Source organism: Motacilla alba, chromosome 11 (genome assembly GCF_015832195.1).
Source record: "Motacilla alba alba isolate MOTALB_02 chromosome 11, Motacilla_alba_V1.0_pri, whole genome shotgun sequence".
Classification (NCBI taxonomy): domain Eukaryota; kingdom Metazoa; phylum Chordata; class Aves; order Passeriformes; family Motacillidae; genus Motacilla; species Motacilla alba.
In genome coordinates this window covers 19,620,895-19,644,570 of record NC_052026.1, presented here as the reverse complement: position 1 = coordinate 19,644,570, position 23,676 = coordinate 19,620,895, and the positions used below count along the sequence as shown (strand labels likewise).

Below are 23,676 nucleotides of genomic sequence, written 5' to 3'. Positions count from 1 at the left end.
CCCAGTCCCAGCTCTCGGCAGCAAACACTGAGCTCAGCCAGGGGTGTTACAGGCTCCAACTGCTTCTGCTTTCCACAGCGAGCCGTGCCCGGACGGGCTTGGAGCAGATCCAAGGTGTATTTGCTAATGGAAGAGGAGATCTGAACTCATTTGGTGGATTTTGCATGGCCAAACAACATCCACCACCAGGAGATGGGAGATGGGAGCTGTGGGAGCTCCTGACCTGCCCAGGGCTCGGTGACACCAGGAGCTGTTGCTCCAGGACCTGGGGCTGTGTTATTGTCCCTCATCCCAACCAACGGGTTTAACAAACACAGAACGACTCCGGGAGTTCACACGAGGTGATGAGGGATGGAAAAGCAGGAAACAGTGCTGTCCTGAGGAGATGGCTGTCTGTGGGAGGCTGGGCAGGGCGAGGGGGTGCAAATGGATCCCCCAGGCAGGGAGCTCCTTTCTGAGGCTGGGCCAGGGAAATCCAGCTCCACACGGAGCAGGTAGCTGGGAGCTCTTCAGAGGGGAGCCTGGGGCTCCGTCCACTGCTGTGCCAGGGCTCCATGCTCCTGGGAATTGCAGCTCCGTGTGCCAAGGAGCCAGGGCTCCATGCCCCTGGGAATTGCAGCTCCGTGTGCCAAGGAGCCAGGGCTCCATGCCCCTGGGAATTGCAGCTCCATGCACCAAGGTTATCAGAGCTCCATGCCCCTGGGAATTTCAGCTCCGTGTGCCAAGGAGCCAGGGCTCCATGCTCCTGGGAAGTGCAGCTCCGTGTGCCAAGGAGCCAGGGCTCCATGCACCCGGGTATTTGGGCTCTGTGCATGAAGTGCCAGACAGTTTCTACCCTTTGCCTCCTGCTGTGGTTTCCTGAAGTGCTGGTGTGGGATGTGGCAGGTGCCCTCTGACACACCAGGGGTATTGATGCCTCGTGTCCTGAAGTACCAGACCTTCCAGGGGGAGCTGGTGGGTCTGGGATAGCTCCATGTCTGGAGTATCAGACCTCATTGCACTGGGAATTTGGGGTTCTGTGCATGGGAATACCAGAGCTCCATGTGTCCAGGGGGGCGATGCTCCATTCTCCAGCATACCAGAGCTCCAAATACTGGGGCGACTGGTGCTCAATGCTCCAGGATACCAGAGCTCCACACTCTGGAATACCAGAACTCCAAATACCGGGGGAACTGGAGCTCAATGCTCCAGGATACCGGAACTCCACACTCTGGAGTACTGGAACTCCAAATACTGGGGGACGGATGCTCCACACTCCGGGGTACCGGAACTCTGAATACCGGGGGGACTGGCACTCAATGTCCCGGGATACTGGAACTCCAAATACTGGGGGGATGGATGTTCCACACTCTGGGGTACCGGAACTCCAAATACCGGGGGAACTGGGGCTCCAATGTCCCGGGATACCAGAGCTCCAAATACCGGGGGAACTGGGGCTCAATGCCCCGGGATACCGGAACTCCGAATAGCGGGGGGACTGGCGCTCAATGCTCCAGGATACCGGAGCTCCAAACACCGGGGGCACAGCCGCTCCATGTCCCGCGGTACCACAGCCCCGCTCCCCGGGGCGCTGCCGCTGCCCGCCCAGGTGCCCGGCCGCTGCGGTGCCGCCCCGGGCGGGCGGAGCCGCCCCGGTCCCGTCCCTCCCGTCCCTCCCGGAGCTGCGGCGGCTGCGCACGGCGGGGCCGCCATGAGCGACGAGCGGCTGCGGGCGGTGCGCGACCGCGTCCGGCCCTTCCCGGACTTCCCGGAGCCCGGCGTGCTGTTCCGGTGCGGCCGGGACGGGCATGGGAACGGGAACGGGATGGAGATGGGGCGAGGATGGGGACGGGGACGGGGATGGGATCGCGGAGGGAACCGGGGCCGAGCTTGGAGCCGGAACTGGGGTTGGAACCAGGACAGGGGATGGGAATGGGGCTGGGGATGGAGGCAGGGCTGGAACTGGGGATGGAACCGGGACAGGGGATGGGAATGGGGCCGGGGATGGAGGCAGGGCTGGAACTGGGGATGGGATCAGGCCCGGGGATGGGAATGGGGCCGGGGATGGAGGCAGGGCTGGAACTGGGAATGGGATTGGGACTGGAGCCGGGCTGGGGACTCGCTGACAGCTCCTGTCGCTGCTGCCCATCCCTGGCCCTGGCAGCACCAGGCAGGAGCCTCCCCTGGGCTCAGGAGCCTCCCCTGGGCTCAGGAGCCTCCCCTGGGATCAGGAGCTGAGCGTTTCCAGAGCTATTCCCTCACCCCCTGCCCTCCCTCCCTCCCTGCAGTGATATCAGCCCCTTGCTGAAGGATCCTGTGGCCTTCAGGACTTTGATTGATCTTCTGGAGGATCATGTGAGGGCGTCTTTCCCGAAAATCGACTTCATTGTGGGTGAGTGTTGGTTGAACAGCCCCGAGGCCAGGGCACAGCAGTGTGTCCCGGGTGGGGAGTGTGGGGTGGCCCTTGGGCAATGTTGTAGCCCTTGGACACGAAAATCACCCGAACATTGGCCTCTGCCACGTGGTAGCACCAGGACAGTTTCTACCCTTTGCCTCCTGCTGTGGTTTCCTGAAGTGCTGGTGTGGGATGTGGCAGGTGCCCTCTGACACTTCTGTGCCAGTTGCATAGTTCATTGTTAAAAAGGAGGGGACACGCAGAGCCTGGCGTGCCCGCAGTGTCCCCACACCATCCCCAGGGCAGGCAGACCCTGTCCCAGCTGGTTTTCCTCAGGGAGCCTTTCCAGGCTGGCACAAATGGCCTTGGTGGCCAGAACACCTCAGCTCACCTGGCAGAGTGCTGAGGAAGGCAGAGCTTGGGCTGGGCCCCAGCCAGAGGGGCACAGAGCACACCTGGCCCAGGTGAGATGAGTGAAGTGTGCCCAGAGGGGCAGAGTCCCTGCTCATGTGGCTGGACTGATACCAGGGCCCTGCTGGCTTTATCTCGAAGGGAAAGGGTCACAGGGGAGGGAAATGGGCTCTTGGGGCCAGCAGCAGCACGTGGGGGTGAGAACAGGAGTGTGGGCTGTGTTTTCAACCCTCAGAAGTGACTTGGAGAGAAACTGGAGGATAAAACAGGGGGGTTGTGCCAAGACCCTTCGCCAGTGAAATGGCTCTGATCTGAGTGATGGGACAAGAGGAAAAGGCCTCAAGTTGCACCTGAGGGGGTTTAGGTTGGATATGAGGGAAAATTAATTCACCGAGAGGGGGATCAGGTGTTGGGACAGGCTGCCCGGGGCAGTAGTGGAGTCACCATTCCAAAAAATACGCGGATGTAGCACTCGGGAACGTGGCTCAGTGCTGGCCTTGCCTGGGAAATGGTTGGACTTGATGGTCTTGGAGGGCTTTTCCAAGGTGAACGATTCCCTGATTGCCTGGTTCCTGCTGTGCCCCCAGGCCTGGACTCCCGGGGGTTCCTCATCGGGACCCCGCTGGCGCAGAGGTTGGGCATCGGCTTCGTGCCCGTGCGGAAGAAGGGGAAGCTGCCCGGGGCCACCGAGTCCATCTCCTACAGCCTGGAATACAGCAAGGCAAGGCCTGGGAGCAGCAGGGGCTCACACTGGGGGGGCTAAACCTGTGGGGAGGGGGTCCCAGGCTGGGTTCCGACGCCGTGGATTATCTGGCACGAGCCCCGCGAGCGGCGCCGAGCCGCGGTCGCCCATCGGTGCCCACGGGGGATGTTTGGTGCTGTGCCGTGATTCTTCTCAGGGGGTTGGTGCTCAGACTTGGTGCTAAATGGCTTTCTTTGGCTTGAATTCAGGGGCATGGCCACGGAGAGGGTCCCCCACCCTGGCAGTAAGTGCTGTAAGTCAGAGCTGTCCCGCATGGCTTCCCCCATCCCGCCCCGTAACCCGCGGCTGCTCCGGGGGCTGAGCCTCAGCCTGTGCTGCTCCCACTAGGAACTAACAGCAGCAGAACCCCCAAAGCCAGGCCTAAGCCACGAGGATTGGCTGGGCCAACCGAGCTCGTGTGACACATGCAAACAGGTGCCAGTTCGGGTCTGGCTCTAGGCAGAGCTCCCCAGTGCGTGACAGGAGATTCTCCTCACTGGAGAGCTGCTCTGGGATAGGATTCCACCATAACCCATACGATGAAAGTTCAGGATCTTGGTGTGCCGGAGGGTTGGCCCAGCAATCCCCTCCCTGCTCTGTGTTCCCGTGGCGCTCCCCTGCAGCTGGGATTTGTGGCGTTTTGGGGATTTTAGGTGCTGAGTGTTTATTTAGGCTGATGTCGCTGAGGACTTGTCTGTGTTCCAGCATGAGCCAGCAGCTCGTGAGGGGCTTCTCTCCAAGGCCACACTAACACAAAGCTGCTCTGTGCTCCCTGCAGGCTGAGCTGGAAATCCAGAGCGATGCTGTGGAGCCAGGACAGAAAGTGGTGGTTGTGGATGACCTGCTGGCAACTGGAGGTGAGGGAAGCACGCGTGACCCTGTACGCCTGTGTGCATGGAATGGCTGGGTGGGATAAATCCCATCCTGTCCCACCCCTGCCATGGGCAGGGACACCTTCCACTGGCCCAGGCTGCTCCAAGCCCCGTCCAGCCTGGCTTTGGGCACTGCCAGGGGTGTCCACACCTCTCTGGTGCCCTCAGCCCGGCAGCAGCAGGGCTCTGTGAGCTGGAGCTGCCCCTGGAGTGAGGATGTTTCTGCTCCCCTCCACAGGTACCATGCGTGCTGCCTGCGAGCTGCTGAAGAGGCTGAAGGCTGAAATCCTGGAGTGCCTGGTGATCATAGAGTTAAAAGCCCTGAAAGGGTCAGAAAAGCTGAATGCCATCCCTTTCCACTCCCTGCTGCAGTATGACTGAGGAGCAGCAGCGAGGAGGGAGCACTGGGAACAAATCTGGGGCTTTAGCAGTGACTCTGGCTGTCACAAGGGGGTGGGGAAGGGGGTTAAACACAGGTTTGGAGCATGGCCAGATGCTCTTCAATCCTAAATGTCCCAAGCACTGTGTTGAGTGTAATGATCCCTTTTGGAGTTCATCCTTTCAGGAAGGAACAGGCAGATTGGCTGGGGGGGATGGAGACCAAGATGCAGCTTCTCTGAACCTGTGGTTTTTAAGAGACCAAAGTGACAAAATGGCTGCTGAGGCAGGAGAGCTCTGACAGGGCACCAGCGTTCCCTGGCCTGGGCTGTCAGCCTCCAAGGAAGCTGCTAAAAAATTCCCAAAGAAACACAGGAGATGGGCAAAAAGCAATTATTTCTGTACGGGACAAATCCTGCTGTGTTTGACCTCGGGATGGGCTGGCTGCTCTGTGCTGTCACTCACAGCAGAACAAGCTGCTCTTAACACCAGGCTGTGCTTGTTCAGGAGAGTGAAGTGCCTGCTGTGCCCTTAACTCAGGTTGGTGCTGCTGTGGGACGAGCCCAGTGGGTGTTTTCCTTCCCTGGAGACCACAGGCACCTTTTGTTCAGCAGAATTCCCCATCTCCTGCACCACATCCCACTCCTGTGCTGCTGCTCCCCCTCTCTGGGCTGTTCTGGGCCATCAGGCTGCTGCCAGCTCAGAGCCTGCCCTGGAGGGGGTTTGGTGCCAGGTGAGGGCACAGGGGAGGTGTGGCAGTGGTCTCAGGTGTGTGACGGGGGCCTGGAGAAGCTTCCTCCAGCACGGTGCAGTTGGTCACAGCTAAATCCCTGTGTGCCAAAACTTCCACGAGCCTGAAACCATCAGGGACTGTGTCCCTGGCCCAGCAGGGACTGGACTCATGGGTAAAATAAATATTGATGTATTTTTATATTTCCTGAGCTGTCTCGGAGCTGTTCTTGCAGCGGCTGAAGGCGTGGATGACCCTTGGCAGTGTCTCCCTGCAGCCCTGGCTGGTCAGTGGGGCAGGGCTGTGGTGTGAGCTCTCCCTCATCCCCCAAATGCCTGGAATTGTTTTCCAGGGAGCATTCAGGCACCTGTTCTTTACTTTGCACCCACCTCTGGCTGGAGAGGCTTGGTCAGCTCAGCTCCCCTTCCCCATCCAGCACCTGGGGCCACCTCCCAGCCAGCCCTTCCACTTGGAAGGGCCATTCCAGCCATTTTCACCCCCTTTTCCTGAAAAGCCCCCTCAGTGCTGCTCAGTTTACCCTGAGGAACACAATTCCCTGGGGCCCAGCCTGCCCCAGAGCCCCCGGGGAGCCAGGGCAGCACCTCACAGGCTTGGCACCAGGAGAGGGTCCCGGCTGCGGGGGAGAAGGGAAAATCAATTCCAGCCCAGAGAGCCGTGGAAAGCAGCTGCGTGCCGGGGAAGCAGCGTCAGCCCTGCCAGTGCCAGCAGGTGACATCAGGGAACGTGGGGACGGTGCCTTGGCCCTGGCTGGGCTGCCAGCAGCCCCTGATGTCATTTGCTTGGAGAGACGAGGCTGGGCAGGGGCAGCTTCCAGGTGGGAGAAGGGTTTTGTCCCGAGGAGCAGAACGGGAGCTCGCTGGGAGCTCTCCTGGGAGTGTGTGTGGCTGCCAGGCTGATTCCAGCTCTTTTCCAGTCCTGCTCCTCCTCTCCAGCTGCTGCAATCCAGCTCCTTCCCACCACGGTTGAGGTCCCTGAGCGTGGCTGAGAGCCCAGACTGCCCCAGGAGCCCCCAGCCTCACACCCAGGAGTCCCCCCAGCCTCACACCCAGCCCCTGGGTTGGGTTTAATCCCTTCTCCTCCCTGGAAACTGGGCACGCTCCTGCCAGCAGTGCCGGCCAGCTGGGCTGCACAGGCAAGCACGGGCCTGGAGGAGGAGGAGGAGGGCTCTTGCTCCCTCAGGACACACTGTGGGATCTCAGATGCTGCCAGACTCCAGCCCAGCACTTGAGGTGGGGAATCTGCCCAGGAGCAGCGTGGGATGAAGGGATGAGTGAGTCCCCTGTCTCTGCAGGTCCCTGGTGTCCCCAGCTCCAGGCTGGCTTGGGGAGCAGTGTGAGGAGTGCCCGACATGGCTCTGGGCAGCTCCCACCCCTCCCCTGCGCCCACACCTGGGCGCAGTGCCAGCCCAGCACCTCTGCAGCCATCCTCACCCTCTTTGTCCCTCTTCCCAAGCCACTTCAGCTGAGTGGCCTGGGATTTCCCCTGGGAAAAACCAACCCCGGATCCCTGTCAGCCCTGCGCCTGCAGCAGCTGCTCCCCTAACCCCATTTACAAAAGCTGCATTCAGCTCCCTGCGAAGCCACGCTCACTTTTTCCAGTGAGTTTTTCTCCAGGAGCTGGATGAGGAGCCAGCCCTTCCCGGCGCCGATTGCCATGGAGAGCCACGAGACAGGCAGCGAGGAAGAGCACTGGCTTAACACAAGTCAACTATATTTAAAACATTTAATACAAATGTGTTTTGACAAGTCCTGCAGTTGTTTCCAGTGGGGACTGGAAGATGCGTTTTCCCTCCCTTAAAAACGGAACGAGGCCCGAAGCTCCAGAAACATCAATTTGGGACTTTTCCTCTCACTCCTTCCTGCCTGTCACCCTCTCAGCCTGCCCTGTTCTGCCCTCACCCCACCAGCACCCAGTTAATGGAAGAAAACTCTGAAATTGGACCTTCAGGAGACCCCTCAAGCATTGAACCTTCAGGAGAACCAGGAAAAGGAGAAGAAAAAGTTCCTCAGGTTAGGTTGCTTTCACCACCACCCCAGGACACAGCATTGCTCCAGGACTAGGGGACCCACAATCCTCACAGCTCCCACCACAGGAATTAGTTAAATTAAGGCGTTTTGCCCTTCCTCAGCCACCCGAGGACGAGCCTCCCTCCAGCCCACCCCAGAACCCAGAGCGCCGTCGGGATCTGCTACATTTCCAGGAGATTGCACAGAAAAAAACCCCGACCCCGAGGGGCTCAGAGGGCTCCGGCCTCCTTGGCCGCCTTGTTGAGCCTCTCGGTGACGAGGCCCAGGTCCATCTCTTTGTCCAGCTTGACGTAGGTGTCCGTCCTGAGCGCGTGGACGCCCACCCAGTCGGGCAGCAGCTCCGCGAAGAGCCGCACGTGTTTCTCCATCTCACCTGCGGCCGGGAGCGCGGCGGGGTCAGCGCCCGGCAGCCCCTTCCTCCCCCGGAGATCCCCCCCTCCGCCGAAATTCCTACCTGGCGCCCCCAGCTCGGGGCAGCTGTCGGCCAGGCGGGCGCAGAGCAGCTCCATGCCGAGCGCCGGCTTCTTCTCGGCCACGAAGACGCCGCGCAGGAGGCGCGCCATGGCCGGCAGCCGCGCCAGCCGCGCCGCCCGCTCCTCCTGCCGCGCGTCCCGCGTCAGCAGCGCCGCCAGCCGCCGCGCCTCCTTCGCCCGCACCTGCGCCGGGCACACCGTGAGCACGGGCGGCGCCCCCCCGGGGCACGGGCAGCGCCCCCAGCCCCGCGCGTGGCCCGGCACGGGGTGACTCACCCGCTCCAGCAGCCCCTGGGACACCCCTCTGAGCGCGCCGGAGGGGCTGGCAGGGGACGGCGCTTTGGAAGGCGACGGCTCCCCCGCGCTGGCTTCGGCCGTTCTCAGGGCCAGGTTGGCAAGAGCTTTTTCCATCTGCTCATGTGGAAGAGGGAGGAGGAGTTGGGTTACAGTTCAGGCTGGAGGAAGGAGAAGTTTCCCCTCTGCCGCCCCCGCCGTCACCCGGCAGCCCAGTGATCCCAGCCCAGTGATGCTGATCCATCCTGCCTGCACGGAGGAGTCTGGAGGGCTTCATGGAATCATGGGAAAGGACCTGGAAGCTCTTCTCATCTGCAGCCCCCTGCCATGGGCAGGGACACCTTCCACTGGCCCAGGCTGCTCCAAGCCCCATCCAACCTGGCCTTGGGCACTGCCAGGGATGCAGGGGCAGCCCCAGCTGCTCTGGGCACCTGTGCCAGGGAGGAATTCTGTCCCATCTAACCCTGCCCTCTGGCAGCGGGAAGCCACCCACACCTTCCAGAGGTGGCACAGACAGAGCCATCCCCTGGCCCTGGCTCACCTTGGGGCTCAGCATGCCCCGGGCCGTGCTCAGCACCTCCTGGGCCGTGCTCAGCCTGTCCTCCCGCGGCGGCCGCGGCAGCTCCGCGGGGCTGATGTCCGGCACCTCATCCACGTTGAAGCGGGGATGCCAGCGGGTCAGCTTCTCCTCTGGCACCACCATGGGAGGGCTGAGGGCGGCCAGGAATGCCTGGGGAGGGGCGAGAGCTGTGTCACGGCACCAGGAACGGGGAGGCAGCCGCTGCCCCGCGCTCCCAGCACGGCTTGGTGCCGCAGGCAGCGAACTCAGGGCTCATCTCCGAGAGGAACCTCCATGTCCTTTGGCCTGGATGGCACCAGTGACAACCCCAGGGCAGGGGGTGCCAGGCGCCCCTCACCTTGTGGTGCTCCCTGACGATGTTGACCAGGTTGCGGTGGAATTCCCTCCGGCGCTCCAGCAGCCGCGACGCCGACAGGTGCGGGCGCCCGTCCACCTTCTCCTCTGCCAGGAGGGACACGAGCGTCACCCACAGCACCCAGCGGGGCACAAACCACGGCAGCCTCAGGAAGGACAGGCCCAGAGCCCTGCCACGGAGCTCAGTCGCTGCATGGACGTTCTCCCTCTTGTCCCAAATTGTTTCCCACTTGCAGCCCGCTCAGGGATCCATTTAATGGCCCAAGCAGAAAGCATCCCTCTGGATTCAGGGATTCAGTGCCCCAGGTCTAGAGCACCCCAAAAGCATCCATACCTTCCCCCAGGACTGGCTCCAGCGTGAGCTGATACTCAGACTTCTTCCCTCCGCTGCCGAAGGTGGGGACGTTCTTCTCCTGGCGCAGCCGGTACGAGCCGGGATACACAGCCTTGATCTGCCCCAAGTGCTGCTCCTCAAACTGCCTGCGACAGCGCCACAAAGGTTGGGGACCCCCAGAGCTTCGGCCGGGACCCCGAGAGGGGCTGCCGGGACCCCGAAAGGGGCCAGCTCACCTGCGCATCATGTCCTGCACGCCCTGCTTGACCTTGGCGAAGGTGACGGTCTCGGCGCGGTTGAAGAGCATGCCGGCGATGGTGTCCAGGCTGCGGAACATCTCTGCCAGCACCCGGAACTTGTAGGGCAGCGTCAGCCCCGGGGGCAGCTCCTGGGCCAGCGTGTGGAACCGCTGGTACGCCGGGGGCTTCTGGCTGCGGGGAAGGACAGGACGGGGTCAGGGCCCTGCTGCTGGCGCGGTGCCCACCTGCCACCCCCGTCCCAAAGCCCTTCTCTGGGGGGGTACTGGGGTCACGCCACCTGTGACGTTGGTGTCACAGCGCTCAGAGCCACCACAGCCCTCAGACCCGCACAGAACCACTTCAGGGCGGTGGCAGCCCCCTCAGATCCCCCCTGCGGCTGCTCCTCACCCGGTCTCTGCCGCAGGAGGTGCCACCGCGGTGTCCCCGGCCCCGCTGGCCGCTCTCCTCTGCCGGACCCGCAGCTCCAGCTCTCGCACGCGCTCCAGGCGGCTCTGCAGCTCCCTGCTGGTCCCGCTGGGGACACGGGGGACCTGGCCCGGCACCTTCATCCTCTGCAGGCGGCCCTGCAGCTCGGCCACGTCCTCCTGGGCGGAGAGGGGACACGGGGTCAGAGCGGGACACGCGGCACCAAATCCAGGCGCGCCGGGAGTGGAGCCGGGATCAGCCCGTACCCGCTGCAGGCGCCGGGCCGGCCCCGGGGCGGCCGGGCCGGGCTCTGGCTCCGTGTCCTGCCCACGGCACGGGGAGCCGCTGCTGCTGGCCGGGGGGGACACGGCCGGGTCCCCTGAGAGCGGTGTCGGGGGTCGAGGAGTGGCCAGAGGCGAGGAGCTGGTGGCCTGCAAGAGAGAGGAGAGTTAGGGACTGTCCGGGGAACCCACCCGCCCGGATCCCTTCCCCTGCGCCCCCCAAAGGCTTGCAGGGCAGGGGGAGCCGTAGAGGGGTCTGCATGGGGGCAGGGGGCAAGCCCGGGGGGCAGGGGGGGCTGAAGGGGGCGAGTTTTGGGGCTCGTGCACTTGGGGCAGGGTGAGTCCGGGCGAGGGGGGAATTGTGAATCAGGGGAAGGAGAGGCACGGTCGGGGGGTCCTGCACGGGGAAAAGGGGTCGAGCGCTTGCGGGGCTGTTGTTTTATGGTTCCACACGCGCCCATCCGCTCCCCCACCCCTTTATCCTCCCCCAGCCCATTCCAGGGCCGCATCCCAGAGCGAGCGGCGCATCCCCGACCCCACCACGTCCCTACCGCTTCCGGAGACCCCGGCTGCGCATCCCGGGGCAGCTCCAGCCTCTTCCGCGCCGACTTCCCGCTCGGTTCTCCGAGCCGGGCCCCGACCGGCGACCCCGCTTCCATCTCCCGGCGGCTCCGCTTCCTGCCCGCCAGGCCCCGCAGGGCCGGGGAGCCCCCGCGGGCCGGGGTGCGCGGCGAGCCGGGCAGCGGCAGCGAGGGGCCGCTGAGCCCCGCCGGGACACCATCCTCCTCCTCCTCCCGGTGCACCGGGGGACCGGCGGGGGCGGCCTTGAGGAGGCGGCCGCCGCTGCGCTTGGCCGGGGCTCGGGTGGTCGCTTTTGTCTGGCCGAAGAAGTCGGTGAGGCGGAGCTGGGCCATGGCCGCGGTCCCTGTCCCGGTTCCGATCCCGGTTCCGGTTCCGATCCCGATCCCGATCCCGGTCCCGGTCCCGCTCCCAGGAACACGTGCGGCCGCTCCCGCGCGCTTCTCTCTTGGCGGGAGCCCGCGCGCCCAGGCCCCGCCCACCGGGGGGCGGGCGGCGGTCACGTGAGACGGGTTTGGCGCCACTCGGCTCTTAAAGGGGCCGCACCCCCCGGAGCGGTGCTGCACGTGGGGGACCGGGGGGGCCGGGACAGCCCAGAGGGGACCGGGACAGCTCCGGGGAACGGGGGGGCTCTGGCCTCGCTGGGTCAGGGACCAACCGGTGCGCCGTGGGCAGAAATGGAGGTTGCCCATTCCGGCTGCAGCCAGTGGGGCAAAAGCCGGGAATTTCCATGGGAATGCTGCTGGTGGTCACCCCCTCACTGCTCTTCCCAGTGCGCGTGGGGCCGAGCCCTGATGGCTTCCACCGGGAGCCCCATGGTGGCGTGGGGACGAGGGGCTGAGTTGTGCCCCTGCCCGCCATTCCCTGCCCGCTGCTGTTGGCAGTGCCCGGAACTGGGAGAAGCCTCTGGGCCATCGCTGCCGGCCCAGGCACTCAGGCCGTGCCCGCAGCACTTTAGGGAGCCTCACGGGTCCCCCATCCCTCGTAAACCCTGAGCGAGGCCGGCAGAGTGCGGCAGGGCAGGGCTGAGTGCGCAGGGCCGCGCCGAGGCGGGCAGGGCAGGGCTCTGGGGTGCCATTCCCGGTGCCCATTCGCTTCCACGGCCTCCGCTCCTGCCTGCGGCTGCTCGGGGCTGCTGCGGGTGCCTGCACCACCCTTTCCTGGATCCCGGCTGGCCGGGGGCACAGTGGGGTGTGGGCAGGGGTGATTCCCATCTCCAGATCTCGTGGGCACGGCGTTAGTGATGAACTTCACCTCTCTGAGATGACGAGCGTTTCATTTACACCAGCAGCTCCCTCCGGATCCCAGTGCTGGGGGTGCACGCAGCTGAGCCCCCGTGATGAGGATGCTCCCACAGGGGCTGCGCCCACTGAACCCAGGGATCCAAACATGGGGAGCCATCAGCTCATCCTGGCCGGGCTGTGCCCGCTGAATCCATGGATCCAAACATGGGGAGCCATCAGCTCATCCTGGCCGGGCTGTGCCCGCTGAATCCATGGATCCAAACATGGGGAGCCATCAGCTCATCCTGGCCGGGCTGTGCCCGCTGAATCCATGGATCCACACTGGGAGCCATCAGCCCATCCTGCTTTGGGGGTTGTGGGTGGGCAGGGGTGCCTGGATGGCTGGGGCTTGGGCGGGCACATTTGGGGTGGGGAGAAGAGGCCCTGGAATTCCGGAGGGAGCCCAGAAGAGAGTGGGGAGCAGTCCAGCCGTGTGCCAGTTTATGAACCGTGTTGGGAAAACAAGCACAGGGAAGCCAAGGAATGTGGGGAATTTCGTGGGCCAGTGGTTCCTGTTGCAGGCTGGTGGTTACCAGCACTGCCAGGTGTCACCGGCCACACTGCCCGTGCCACCAGCTGTGCCTGGCACCTTCCCTCCGGGATTTGGGTTGGGATTTGGGACTGAGACAGCCCAGCCCCAGATGTGACCCCAATTCCCCACACCTGGGCTCCAGTGGCATGGGGGGTGGGCCTGCACCTGGCTCTGCAGTGGGCACCGGGCTCTGGGAATGTGGGACTGTGGGTCCAGCTCCAGGAGCATGGGGTGATTCCCCAGTGCCAGGGATCATGGAGCCAGCTCCCGGTGATTCCCTGGTGCCCGGGACACAGCACCCAGCTCCAGGAAAACAGAATGATTCCCCGGTGCCAGGGACACAGCACCCAGCTCCAGGAAGACAGAATGATTCCCCGGTGCCAGGGACACAGCGCCCAGCTCCAGGGCTGCACATCAACCCCTCCCAAGCTCCCCACTCCCTGCAGCAGCTCTCAACCCTGGTATCAACAACAAACACTCAACAAAAACAACTTCCAGCTTTTCCGTTTCATTTGGGGACTAAATAAACACGAAGCACATCTACTTATCTTCCTTTCCTTTTTTCCTTTTTATTTTTCAGTCGATATTTTTTTTTTTCCCCCGACCGCAAAGAGCGGGACCGGGGGGGCTGCGGGGCCGGGGCAGAGCCCGCACAACTCGGTCGGTGGCGGGCTCGGTGTCGGTGGCGGGCTCGGTGCCGGCGGGCGGCGCTGGGGCCGCGCCGGCCCCGCGGGTGGGGGGCGGGCGGTGCCGCTTTATAAAGCGGCGGGCGCGGGGCGGGGGCAGCGCCGCGGAGCGCCGCGGGACCGGGCACGGCAGCGGCACCGGGGCCTGCCCAGCCCAGCCCCGGCGGAGCGGCTCGGGCCGGGCCCCCCCGCCGCGGCGGGATGAACCGGCGGGGGCTCTGCCAGGGGCTCTACTGGCTGCTGCTGCCGCTCGCCCTGCTGGCCGGTGAGTGCGGGGTCCCCCGGGGCTGCGACCCCCGCCCCTGGGGAGGGTGGCTCGGGGTGCGCCCCGGGGCTGTCGCCGGTGGCCGGTGGCCGCGGGGGCTCCCCCGGCACGTGGGGCGAGGGGCGAGCGGGTCCCGGCGCGCAGGAGCCGGGGCCGGGGTCCCGGAGCCGCCGGTGGCTCCGGGGGTCGGTGCCGGGACGGGCGGTCCCCCCGCGGGCTCCACCCGTGACCGAGCCCGGTCGCGGGGAGCGCTGCCGCTCTCTCCGGTGTGTGCGTGTCCCCTCCCGTCCCCCCAGAGCCGGGGGCTGTCCGGGGTGCAGGTGGCCCGGCTGGCTCACAGCGCGGCCGCCGTGCTGCGGGGCGACGAGGCTGCTCCGGCCGGGTGGGCGATGCCCGGGGGCGGCCGGCGCCCACCCTGGATCCCGGCAAGCGGAGTGCCCACCCCAGCCGCTGTGGCTCTGCGGTCCCCAGGCTGCCACCAGCCCGTTCCCGGCACCGCCGGCCTTTGATGGCAGATGTGCCACCCACCGAGGCGACCGGCTGGCCACCGGCCTGGAAAATCCCCGTGTCCCGGGACGCGCGGCGCAAGAATCGGCTCTTTGAAGCCCGCCTGCTCCGGAGCCTCTTCGGGGACGCTGCGTTTGCGTAGACGCAAAGGAAAAAACCTCTTTATAGCGAGGATTGTTCCGGGGGCTCCCGGTGCCGGGCCGGGGCTGTTTGCCACCGACACCGGGCTCGCACCGGCCGTGCGGGGGGCCCGAGCCCCGGGAAGCTCTGCCGCGGCTTTTGGGGTGGCCCTAGAAGGACTTTTGGGAAACTGTCACCTGGAGAGAGAGGGACGCGCTGCCGGCCGAGGGAGGCGCGTCCAGCCGAGCAGCCGGGTTCCCGGCCGCCTTTTGGGGAGCGGGGTTGGGTTTCGGGGTGCTGGCAGCGGGCGCAGCCTCGCTGGCGGAGGAAGTCGGTGACTCCTGAAAAAGCTGCTTTTCCTTTGGTTTGCTGGGGCAGTGACTCAGAGCATCGCGCAGGATGTCAGGAGGTTAATTATAACCCAGCCCAGCGCGGGGCTGGCCCGGGGGGCTGCGCTGCCCGGGCCGGGGCGCGGGAGCTGCCGGGTGCATCCCATGGGTGCCCGGGGCGACACGTGGCCTCCGGGCCAGCCTCCCGCGGGGCCCTCCTGCTCCAAAAAATGCTGATTTGCCCCCAAATCCTGCCCGCCTTGCTTGCCTCTGCCCCCAGCTCCGGCACGGGATATGCTGGGGACCGCCGGTCCCCCAGAGCTGGGGACACTGGTGGCCTTGCTGTCCCCCCCCCCCCCCCCCCCCCACAATTCCGAGCTTGGAGGTGGCTCGTTTAAATTTGGGGCCCCGCTTGGGCGGGGACTCCGTCCTGCTCCGGCTGATTGGCGAGAGGGGGTGACTCAGCAGCGCCCGGGGGTCCCGCAGGAGCGCCCGGGGGAAACTGAGGCACGGGGAGGGGGGGGGGTGTGCGGCTCGTCCCGCTGCACCTGGGTGGGAGGGTTTGCCCCGCAGCACCTCCCGCCTGCGGCCCTTCCTTCCCTGGCAGCCTGGCTCTCCCCGAACGTCCGGAGGATGTTTGCTCGCGGCTCCCGGCCGGCCGGCTCGGGGCAGCCCCCGGCTTCGCTCGGCTGGCACAGCCCTGGGGGGGTCCCCACCTCGGCTCCGTCCTTCCTGCTGCGATTCTGGGGTGCTGGAGCCGCTGTGGGGGGCACAGCACACCCCCCCCAAGGGGGGACCGGGCACCCCCAGTGCCACTCGTGGCCACGCTGAGCCGTGGCTCCCTGGGGAGGGGTGAGGGGTGAGGCTGGCACCCCCTCCCTGGGGCTGCGGTGCCCCCCGAACCCCCTGGGGTGGGGACACAGCCCCCCCCCGGCCGGGCAGGGTGCTGGGGGGGTCCCTGGGGGTCCCGGGTGCCACGGGGCTGGAGCCCAGCCGGGTGCCAGCGTGGGCTGCAGCAGCTGCCTCCTGCGGTCAGGTGCTTTTTATAAAACCCAGGGAAATAAAATAGAGGAGGAAAGGAAAAAAAAAAACCTATTTTAAAAAATAAAAAAAAAAAAAAAGCGAGCAGAGCCACCGCTGTCTCCAAGAGCAATAACTGCTGCTTCCTCCCGGCCGCAGGGGGAGGGGATGGAGGAGAGGATGGGATGGGATGGGATGAGAGGATAGGATGGGATGGAGGTGCAGGACCCAGGTGCCCAGGACTGAGCCCCCAGAGCCCCAGCGAGGTGGGGGACACCGTGAGGGGCTCCCCAGGGGAGCAGCGGGTCCCCTTTGGGTGAGGACAGCAGGGTTTGGGCACCGCTGGCGCTGCCATGTGGCAGCCACGGTCCTGGCCCCACCGGGAATGTTGGTGGCCCTGGGAATGCGTGTCCTCGGATGTCCCCGTGCTGAGCCTGTGGCACGGGCTGTGCCCTCCTGGCGGGTGCCAGGGCAGGGGTGTCCCTGACACTTGTCCCCTGAGCTCCCTGTCCTGGGTTTGCCAGGCCTGGCACCCGGCCCGGAGCCCTCCTGGGGCATCTCCTGCGGCATTCCCAGGAGCAGGGTCGGGAGCTGGCGGGATGAGCTTTCCACCAAAACAGGATATGGAGGGTGAGCCGCTGGGGCTGCTCCTTCCTGGAAAGAGGGGCTGGCGCTGGGAATGTGCCACTGGCCAGCTCTGCGTGCCCGAGGGCTTGGCACTTTGGGGCTGCTGGGATTTTGGGACAGGGAGAGCTGCAGTGACGGGATTTTGGGACTGGGAGAGCCACACCGATGGGATTTTGGGATGAGGCCTCTGGATTCCTCACCCCTCCTCTGGTTTGCAGCCGGCGGGTGCAGAGTCCAGTCCTGGGAGCAAAGTGACACCTTGGGGACCCTGTCAGGGTCCCTGGGGTGCCCAGCTGGGGCTGCTGACCCGGCAGGCAGCTTGGCAGAGCTGCTCCAGCAGCAGGTAACGGGCCGTGTGAGGGAGCAGGGCAGGGAATTAAAGAGCTCTGCTAATTAATCCCGGCAGGGCAGCGGTGCCGAGCGCGGGGCGGATGCGGAGCGGTGCTGCAGGGCTGCTCTGGGGGGCTCCCCCAGCTCCGGGGGGTCTGGGGGTCCCCTTTCCCCATGCAGCTGGGAACGGATGCGTGCTGGGAGCTGCCTGGCTGTGGAACGGTGCCTGGTGAGCGGGGAGGGGGCTCTGTGCCAGACCCCTCTTCCCAGCCCAGAGCCCGGGAACGCTGCTGCCCACCCCTCCTGGCTGCCCCCGCTCTGCCAGGGGTGCCCGGTGACCCCAATCCCCTCCCACGGGGACATTCAATGACGGCTGGCGTGGAGGAAGCCCGGCACAGCCCTGCCGGCTCCCCGGCGCTGTCATTTATCCTCCTCCCGGCTCATTAGCGTCGTTAATATTCCACGTGCTGCCGGTGCCGGGGTGCTCCCGGCGGCGGGGGAGCTGCTCCGGGGTCACGGGGCCGGGCAGGCAGGAATCGGGGTGCCACCCCAGGATGGCTGGCTCGGGGGACAAGGCGGGCGCTCAGGGACGCAGCCGGGCTGCGGTGGGCGCTGCTGGCGTGGGGAGGGGGCTGCGGGTGCCGCGGAGCTGCTCCCAGCCGCGGCCGGCTGCCCAGGGCGGGTTTGCTCTCCGCACACGCCAAACTGGTTTTTCTGCCCGTGCCTGCGCTTTCCCCGCCGTCAGCAGCGCGGGGAACCGGTTCCCTGCGAGCGTGCAGGAGGAGCGCCCACGCACCGGGCACGGCGCGGCCGGGGGGTGCCGGGCCGGGCTCCCCAAACCGGGCTGTCACCTGCCACCGCCTCCTTTCCCTCATTTTCCATCCCGCCTGAAGCCACCCGGCGCTCCTGGGGGTTTCCCGAGGGGCGCGGGGGGAGCCCCCAGCCAGGGGGTGCTGGCGGTGCCGGTGGCACCGGTGCTGGGGTGGGCAGGCGGGTGCCCCCCGTGCCCAGCCGCGATCCCCGCTCCCGCTGGAGCTGCCAGCCGTGCCACCACGTGCCCTCGGTGCCGCCGGCGCCCCGGAGGTGGCCGTGGCAGGGCGGGGGGCTGGCGGTGTGTCACCGCGGGGCGGGTGGCGCTGGCGCGGCGGTGGCAGCCGGGGGACCCTGGCTGGCTCCCGCGGAAGCCGGAGCAGCGTCTCGCCCCCGTGCCGGGAAGGCTCCTCTCGGCTGGAATATTTGCTCCATGAGATCATGCTCTGCCGAAACGGCCAGGAGCCCTCGGCAGCGGCTGCGGGAGGTGGCGCGTCCCGGGGTCACCGCGGGGAGGTGGCCGCTGGTGGCGGTCCCCGTGTCCCCCAGCCCTGCTCGGGGCCGGGCCGTGCTCCGCGGGCTTGGGGACGCCTGGGGACCCCGCTGCAGGGCCGGAGCTGGTTCTAGCCCCGGCGTGGGCGCTCCCTGCGAGGGTGCCCCGCTGTCCCCGGGGCTGTGCCGTGTCCCCCCCGGCCGCTGTCCCTCTGCCCAGGATGTGCTGTCCCATTGAAACCTCGTAAACACAGGAAGGGCTGTGCCGGGCTGCGGTGCTGAGCACGTCCCTGACACCCGGCCGGGCCCCCCTCACCCCCCCTAGTCCCACGGGGTCAGGGCTGAGCCCCCCCCGTGTCACCCCCCTGTGTCACCCCCTTCCCAGGTGGGCTGCCAAGGGGGGCAGCTCCTGCCCTGGCTGTCACAGCCAGGGTCGCCAGCAGCAGTTCCCTGTGGCTGTCCCCTTCCTGGGCTGTCCCAGAGGAACCCCCGTGTCCCCCTGGTCTGCAGCAGAGGGGATCGGGGATGTGCTGGGACTGCCCGGAGCAGGGCACGGTGACAAAGCTCACTGCCCTGTCCCCAGGCGGGCACTGATCCCGGGGTGTCCCCCCCGGTGCTCCCATCCCCGCGGCCTCGGGGCTGCCCTGGGGGAGCTCCCAGCCCCTGCCGGGGCATGTGCTGCTGTCTGTCACTGTCACTGTGGTGACGGGAACGCCGAGTCCCCAGCCGGGGTGGCAGGTGCCCCGCCACGTCCCTGTCCCCATCCGTGTCCCCGTCCCTGCAGGGCGCTGGCTCAGCCCGGCTCCTCCGGTAGTTTGGTGCCCGCAAACAAGCTGTAATTTAGGTCTAAAAATAAGTGAGGGGGAAGGTGCCGAGCTGGTGGCACGCCCAGAGCAGGGCAGGTGCTGTGCCAGCCCTGGAGGGGTCACGGCTGAGGTCCCAGCCTGCCCACGGGGGTCCCTGCAGGGCTCAGCCTGGCTTGGTGGCCGTGATGTGGAAACGCTGCAGATTTTCCTCATGGCTCTTCTTCCCCTGTCACCTCTGGGACCTCTGGTGTCCCCTCCTTGTCACCCATGTGGGTCACCCGGAGTGGCACAGCCTGAGGTCCTGCCTGTGCCCCTCTTCCTGATGCCACTTTTTTGGGGCTTGACCCCCTGGCATCACCGAGGACCCCAGCACCACCTGGCATTTCGGGGTGCCTCTCTTCTGGGGATCCCCACGGTGGGTGGGGTGGGGTGGGGGTGCAGCTGTGAGCCCTCCCTGTGCCCGTCCCTGTCACTAACCCTGTCGCTGTGTCCCCAGCCTGCCTTTTCCGCTACAACGTCCTGTCCCTGGTGTACCTGCTCTTCCTGCTGCTCCTGCCCTGGTTCCCGGGGCCCTCCTCACGCTTTGCCACAGGTAAGGGGGTGCAGGGGTGCCACGGGGGAAGGTGGGCACCGAGGGAGCTGCCGCCCCCCTCCCGCGGGCACCTGGGCTGCGGTTTCACCCCGGTGGGCAGCGTGGCTCCGCGTGCAGCCTCTCTCTGTTAATTATAGCCCAGCAGGGTTATTAATAGCCCTCGTGCTCCACCAGGGCTGCTTTGCAGCCTCATTAACCAAAAACCTCAGGGCCGGGCTCTGTGGGCACACCACGAGCAGCCCCCCACCCTGCCCGGGCCACAGGGGTCACCCCCCACCCCCGGGCAGGTGCCCCTAGCCCCCCTGTGCCCACCCCGGCGCCTGGCACGGCCAGGGCTGAAAGCTTTGCCCTCTCAATATTTCACGGGCTCGCCCGGCCCCGGATCCCGGCCCTGCCGAGAGCCTTTGCCGGGATTTACAGGAAAAAACAAACGGAGGGAAAGCTGCTGGCCCGGGGCCACCCCCAGGGCAGCTGACAGCTGTGGTGGGCTCGCTGCCCACCCCACCCCTGGCCAGGAAAACGGGCACGGGGCCCAGAGAGCCGGCTGGGATGGGATGGAGGAGAGCTGGGATGGGGGCACGGCCGCAGCTGCTGGAAGGGCTGAGGGGGTTTGGAGTGGGGGGGGACCCCTGGAGCCCTCCCAAGGGACGTTCCAGCAGGGATGGGGATGCTGGAGCCCTCCCACGGGGTGTTCCGGCAGGGATGGGGCTGCTGACTGCACCCCAGGGTGGTCCCAGGCCAGCAGGGCCATGGAGGGTGGCCCTGGTTTGACTCTGGGGGTGCCCTCGGGCTGTGCTGGGTGAGGGCAAAGCCCTGGTGGGATCCCGACCCTGGGGCAGAGCCCTGGAATCTCTGGGCACAGTGCTCCCTTCCCAGCTCTTCCGAGGGTCCCTGCTGGGGTTACTGATGTCCTTGGCTGGTGGGTGACAGCTTTGCCCGTGTCACAGGTCACAGCAGCCGCATCCTCAGAGCTCTGCTGGGGATCAGCATCCTCTTCCTCCTCGCCCACCTGGTTTTCCAGATATGCCTGTACACGCTGCCCGTGCTGGACCAGCTGCTGGGGCCCAGCTGTGAGTAGGGGGTGCCCGTGCCCACCCTCACCCACCCACCCACAGCCCTGCTCCCAGGGCTCCCCTCAAGCTGGTGACGTGTGGGACCCATCCTGGGGGCTGCTGAGGCTCTGCAGGGTCCCGGCCACGTGCCACCTCTGGGGACATCCCGTGCCATGCCGGGGTGTCTGCTGGGTGCCACTGCACCGGCACAGAGCCCGTCCTGGATGGGAGTGCTCTCCCCGAGCTGGGGGTGCTCAGCCCCTGCCCACGCGGGGTCTGCCCCTCTCAGTGCCCCCTCCTCCCCACAGGCAGCTCCTGGGAGGTCCTTGCTCGGCACATTGGGGTCACCAGGTAAGGGCACCATCACCTGTGGGGCTGGGGGCTGGCAGTGGCTGGGAGGGGTCACCCCTGAGCCCTCTCCTGCCCCTCTGTCCCCCCAGGCTGGACTTGAGTGACATTCCCAACTCGGTGCGGCTGGTGGCACCCGACGTGGGCATCCTGCTGGTGTCGTCCCTGTCCTTGTGCCTGTGCCACCGCCTCGGCCCTGCCACCTCCAGAGGGAATTCCGAGTCCCTGGAGTCCTCTGAGTGGGTGAGAGCCACCCCCACTGCCGTGGAGACATCCCACCGCCCACATGCCACCGGGTCACCGCCAGCCTGTCTATGGCTGCTCCCTGTCCCTTCCCTGGGCACAGCTGGGCATGGGGACATCCCCAGTGGCGGGAGACCCAGTCCGGGGCAGTTTTGGCCAGCTTGGAGGGCTTGGTCACTGTCACACAGCTTAGGGTGACTCAGCCGTGGAGGAGGAGCGCCTGTGTTTGCTCTGGCGTTGCCACAGGGATTGTGGCAAACAGCTGGCACGGCGGGGTGGGCAGCTGTGGGGTGGGCAGTTATGGGGTGGGCATTTTAGGGTGGGCAGTTATGGGGTGGGGAGTTTAGGGTGGGCAGTTACAGGGCTGGCCCCAGCTCAAGCTCACTGGTGCAGGGCTAGGTGCTGTGCTGTGCTGTGCCGTGCCAGCCCCAGCGGCAGTGCCAGCACGTCACGGGGACACCGTGCTGGTGGCAGCCCGGGCACACACACCCCCAGCAGCCCCGGCTGCCGTGCCTGGCTCGGGCCGTGCCGGGCTGTAACCGGAGCACCGCCTGCACACGGATGCCTTTGCCGTGAGCCCGGGAGGGAGGCTGGAAAAAGCTCCGAGCTGGGAACCCGGCCCCCGGAGCCAAGGGAAGCAGCCGCGCTGGGGAGGCAGGCTGACACACCGCGGGCCGGGCACTGAGCCCGCCTGGCCGGCCACCCTGCCCTCGGCAGAGAGGGGAAACTGAGGCACGGCCAGGAGCTGCCCGGGATCGGGTGACGGAGCTCAGGGCCCGCTGGTTGTCCCCGGCAGAGGGAAGAGAAGGATGCGGGGCGGCAGCGGCGCGCGGCGCCCAGGGACACGCGGCTGCGGAGCCGCCTGCGGGACAAGGCTCACTCCCTGCTCTGGGAGGCTGGCAAGGGCCTGGCCATCCTGCTGCTGGCCCTGGCAGGTGGGCACGGCCCGGGGGGCGCAGGGGGGGTGTGCTGATGGGGAGGATGCTTGGTGCAAGGGGGGATGCTCAGTTCAGGGCGGTTGTGGTGCTCGGTGCGGCGGGGAGGGTTGGGCTCCCTCGGTGCAGGGAGGGAGGGGTGATTGGTCCAGAGGGGAAAACAGTGCAAGGAGAAGGGGTGCTTGGCCTACGGGGGGGAGAATGTTCCATCCGAGGGAGGAATCTCAGTGCAGGGCAGAGCTGCTCACTCCAAATGTTTGCTCCGTGGAGGGAGAGATGCCTGCTCTGGGGAGGGAGGGGATGCTCAGTCCAAGGAGGGAGGAGGCTCATTCCAAGCAGGAGTGGTGCGTGGTCTGAGGACGGGTTTACAGTCCAAAGGGGAAAAGCTTGGACCCATAGGGAGGAGATGCTTGGTCCAAGGTGGAAAACTGAGTCCAAGGGGAAGGGATGCTTGCTCTGAGGAGGGGTGCTGCTCTCAGCCCAGGGGGATGCGGCTCGGTCCAGGGGGTTGCTGCTCGGCCCAGGGGGCTGCTGGGCTGTGCACTGACCACCCGTGGGGCGCTGCTCCCCAGGGATCACCCTGCCCTCCGCCTCCTCCAGCGTCTACTTCCTGCTCTTCATGGGGCTGTGCACGTGGTGGGCCTGTCACCTCCCCTCCAGCCACCAGGCCTTCAACGTCCTCTGCATCCTCGTTGGCATCTACAGCGCCTGCCACCTGCTGTGCCTCTATGCCTACCAGACCCCCTTCGTGCAGGGGGTGTTCCCACCCCCCACCATCTGGGCACGGTGGGTCCCAGGAGGGAGCTGTGCCCGGGGAGGGCATCCAGAGCATCCCTCTGGTGCCAGCACGGGGATGGGAGCCTGGCTCCTGCTCCTGGCTGGGGGGGTGGTGCCAGCTGCTCTGTCCCCGCAGGGTGTTTGGCTTCAAGGACATCATCCTGTACCACAACTGCTCGCAGCCCAACACCCTGGACCTCAACAACAGCCACCCCTGGCCTGTCTACGCCAACCCTGGCGTCCTGCTCCTGCTCTACTACAGCGTGGCCACCCTGGTGAAGCTGCGCCGGCGAGATGCCAAGGTGAGGGGCTGCGGGACTGAGCCACACCCCGGTGGCGGCAGCGGTGACGATGGTGACGATGCGTCTGGCCGCGACTGCCCCGGCCCTGGCGCAAGGGAGGCGGGGGGCAGTGGGGTGCCCACGGTGTGGGGTGCCTTGGCAGGGGCTGGGGCGTGGTCCCGCTCCCCCGTGGTGGCAGCGGGTGCCCTGAGCTGGCTCCTGCCCCTCGCAGAGAACCGTGGCACCGGCACGGCCGCGCCCCAGGGACCTGGTGGAGCTGGAGAGCTGGCCCCAGGACACTCCCCACGTGGCCGAGGACACCAAGGTGGGTTTGGGGGTGCTGTGCATGGAATGGGTGCGGGATGGGGGTGCCAGGGTGGGCTCTGAGCCTTCTTTGCCCTCAGCCCATGCTGTGCCCCAACACCGGGAAACCGAGCGCCAGCACCGAGAACTGCACCGTCCACATCTTGAACACGTGTAAGCCTGACCCCAGCCCCTCCCCACACCCTGCCTGGGTCCCGGGGGT

At 66.4% G+C, this 23,676-nt stretch overlaps 3 protein-coding genes across 4 annotated transcripts in view; 2 read left to right on the top strand and 1 right to left on the bottom strand.

The window, feature by feature from the left end:
• Positions 1-1,550: 1,550 nt before the first annotated feature.
• Positions 1,551-5,716, top strand: APRT (adenine phosphoribosyltransferase). Its single transcript, XM_038148620.1, has 5 exons — positions 1,551-1,770; positions 2,268-2,371; positions 3,373-3,506; positions 4,306-4,384; positions 4,638-5,716. The coding sequence occupies exons 1-5, from the start codon at positions 1,691-1,693 to the stop codon at positions 4,778-4,780; spliced, it is 540 nt and encodes a 179-aa protein (XP_038004548.1). The 5' UTR covers positions 1,551-1,690; the 3' UTR covers positions 4,781-5,716.
• Positions 5,717-7,236: 1,520 nt separating this feature from the next.
• Positions 7,237-11,588, bottom strand: CDT1 (chromatin licensing and DNA replication factor 1). Its single transcript, XM_038148610.1, has 10 exons — positions 11,088-11,588; positions 10,522-10,686; positions 10,238-10,434; positions 9,827-10,021; positions 9,591-9,736; positions 9,240-9,343; positions 8,864-9,052; positions 8,305-8,439; positions 8,010-8,211; positions 7,237-7,928 (listed from the first exon to the last, which is right to left on the bottom strand). Exons 1-10 carry the CDS (start codon positions 11,448-11,450, stop codon positions 7,765-7,767), a joined length of 1,860 nt encoding a protein of 619 aa, XP_038004538.1. The 5' UTR covers positions 11,451-11,588; the 3' UTR covers positions 7,237-7,764.
• A 2,139-nt stretch (positions 11,589-13,727) lies between these two features.
• PIEZO1 (piezo type mechanosensitive ion channel component 1) overlaps positions 13,728-23,676 on the top strand; it is a 22,983-nt gene continuing 13,034 nt past the window's right edge. Inside the window, exons 1-10 of one of the 2 annotated variants that reach the window (XM_038148594.1) lie at positions 13,728-13,881; positions 19,419-19,514; positions 20,462-20,584; positions 20,875-20,917; positions 21,007-21,157; positions 21,954-22,092; positions 22,665-22,878; positions 23,006-23,171; positions 23,383-23,475; positions 23,555-23,627. In XM_038148594.1, the coding sequence (XP_038004522.1) occupies positions 13,818-13,881; positions 19,419-19,514; positions 20,462-20,584; positions 20,875-20,917; positions 21,007-21,157; positions 21,954-22,092; positions 22,665-22,878; positions 23,006-23,171; positions 23,383-23,475; positions 23,555-23,627 (1,162 nt within the window). In that variant the 5' untranslated portion in view covers positions 13,728-13,817. The remainder of the gene's footprint in view (positions 13,882-19,418; positions 19,515-20,461; positions 20,585-20,874; positions 20,918-21,006; positions 21,158-21,953; positions 22,093-22,664; positions 22,879-23,005; positions 23,172-23,382; positions 23,476-23,554; positions 23,628-23,676) is intronic. The other variant, XM_038148595.1, reaches the window with a different exon arrangement.

Bases quoted from the DNA above. Each gene is read 5' to 3' on its own strand.
- APRT (XM_038148620.1), top strand. From the start codon at position 1,691: ATGAGCGACGAGCGGCTGCGGGCGGTGCGCGACCGCGTCCGGCCCTTC. The intron at 3,507-4,305 runs GCAAGGCCTGGG...TGCTCCCTGCAG, and splicing joins ACAGCCTGGAATACAGCAAG to GCTGAGCTGGAAATCCAGAG. The intron at 4,385-4,637 runs GTGAGGGAAGCA...TCCCCTCCACAG, and splicing joins TGACCTGCTGGCAACTGGAG to GTACCATGCGTGCTGCCTGC.
- CDT1 (XM_038148610.1), bottom strand. From the start codon at position 11,450: ATGGCCCAGCTCCGCCTCACCGACTTCTTCGGCCAGACAAAAGCGACC. The intron at 9,737-9,826 runs GTGAGCTGGCCC...GCGCTGTCGCAG, and splicing joins GTGCAGGACATGATGCGCAG to GCAGTTTGAGGAGCAGCACT. The intron at 8,440-8,863 runs GTGAGCCAGGGC...CCACATGAGCAG, and splicing joins GGGGCATGCTGAGCCCCAAG to ATGGAAAAAGCTCTTGCCAA.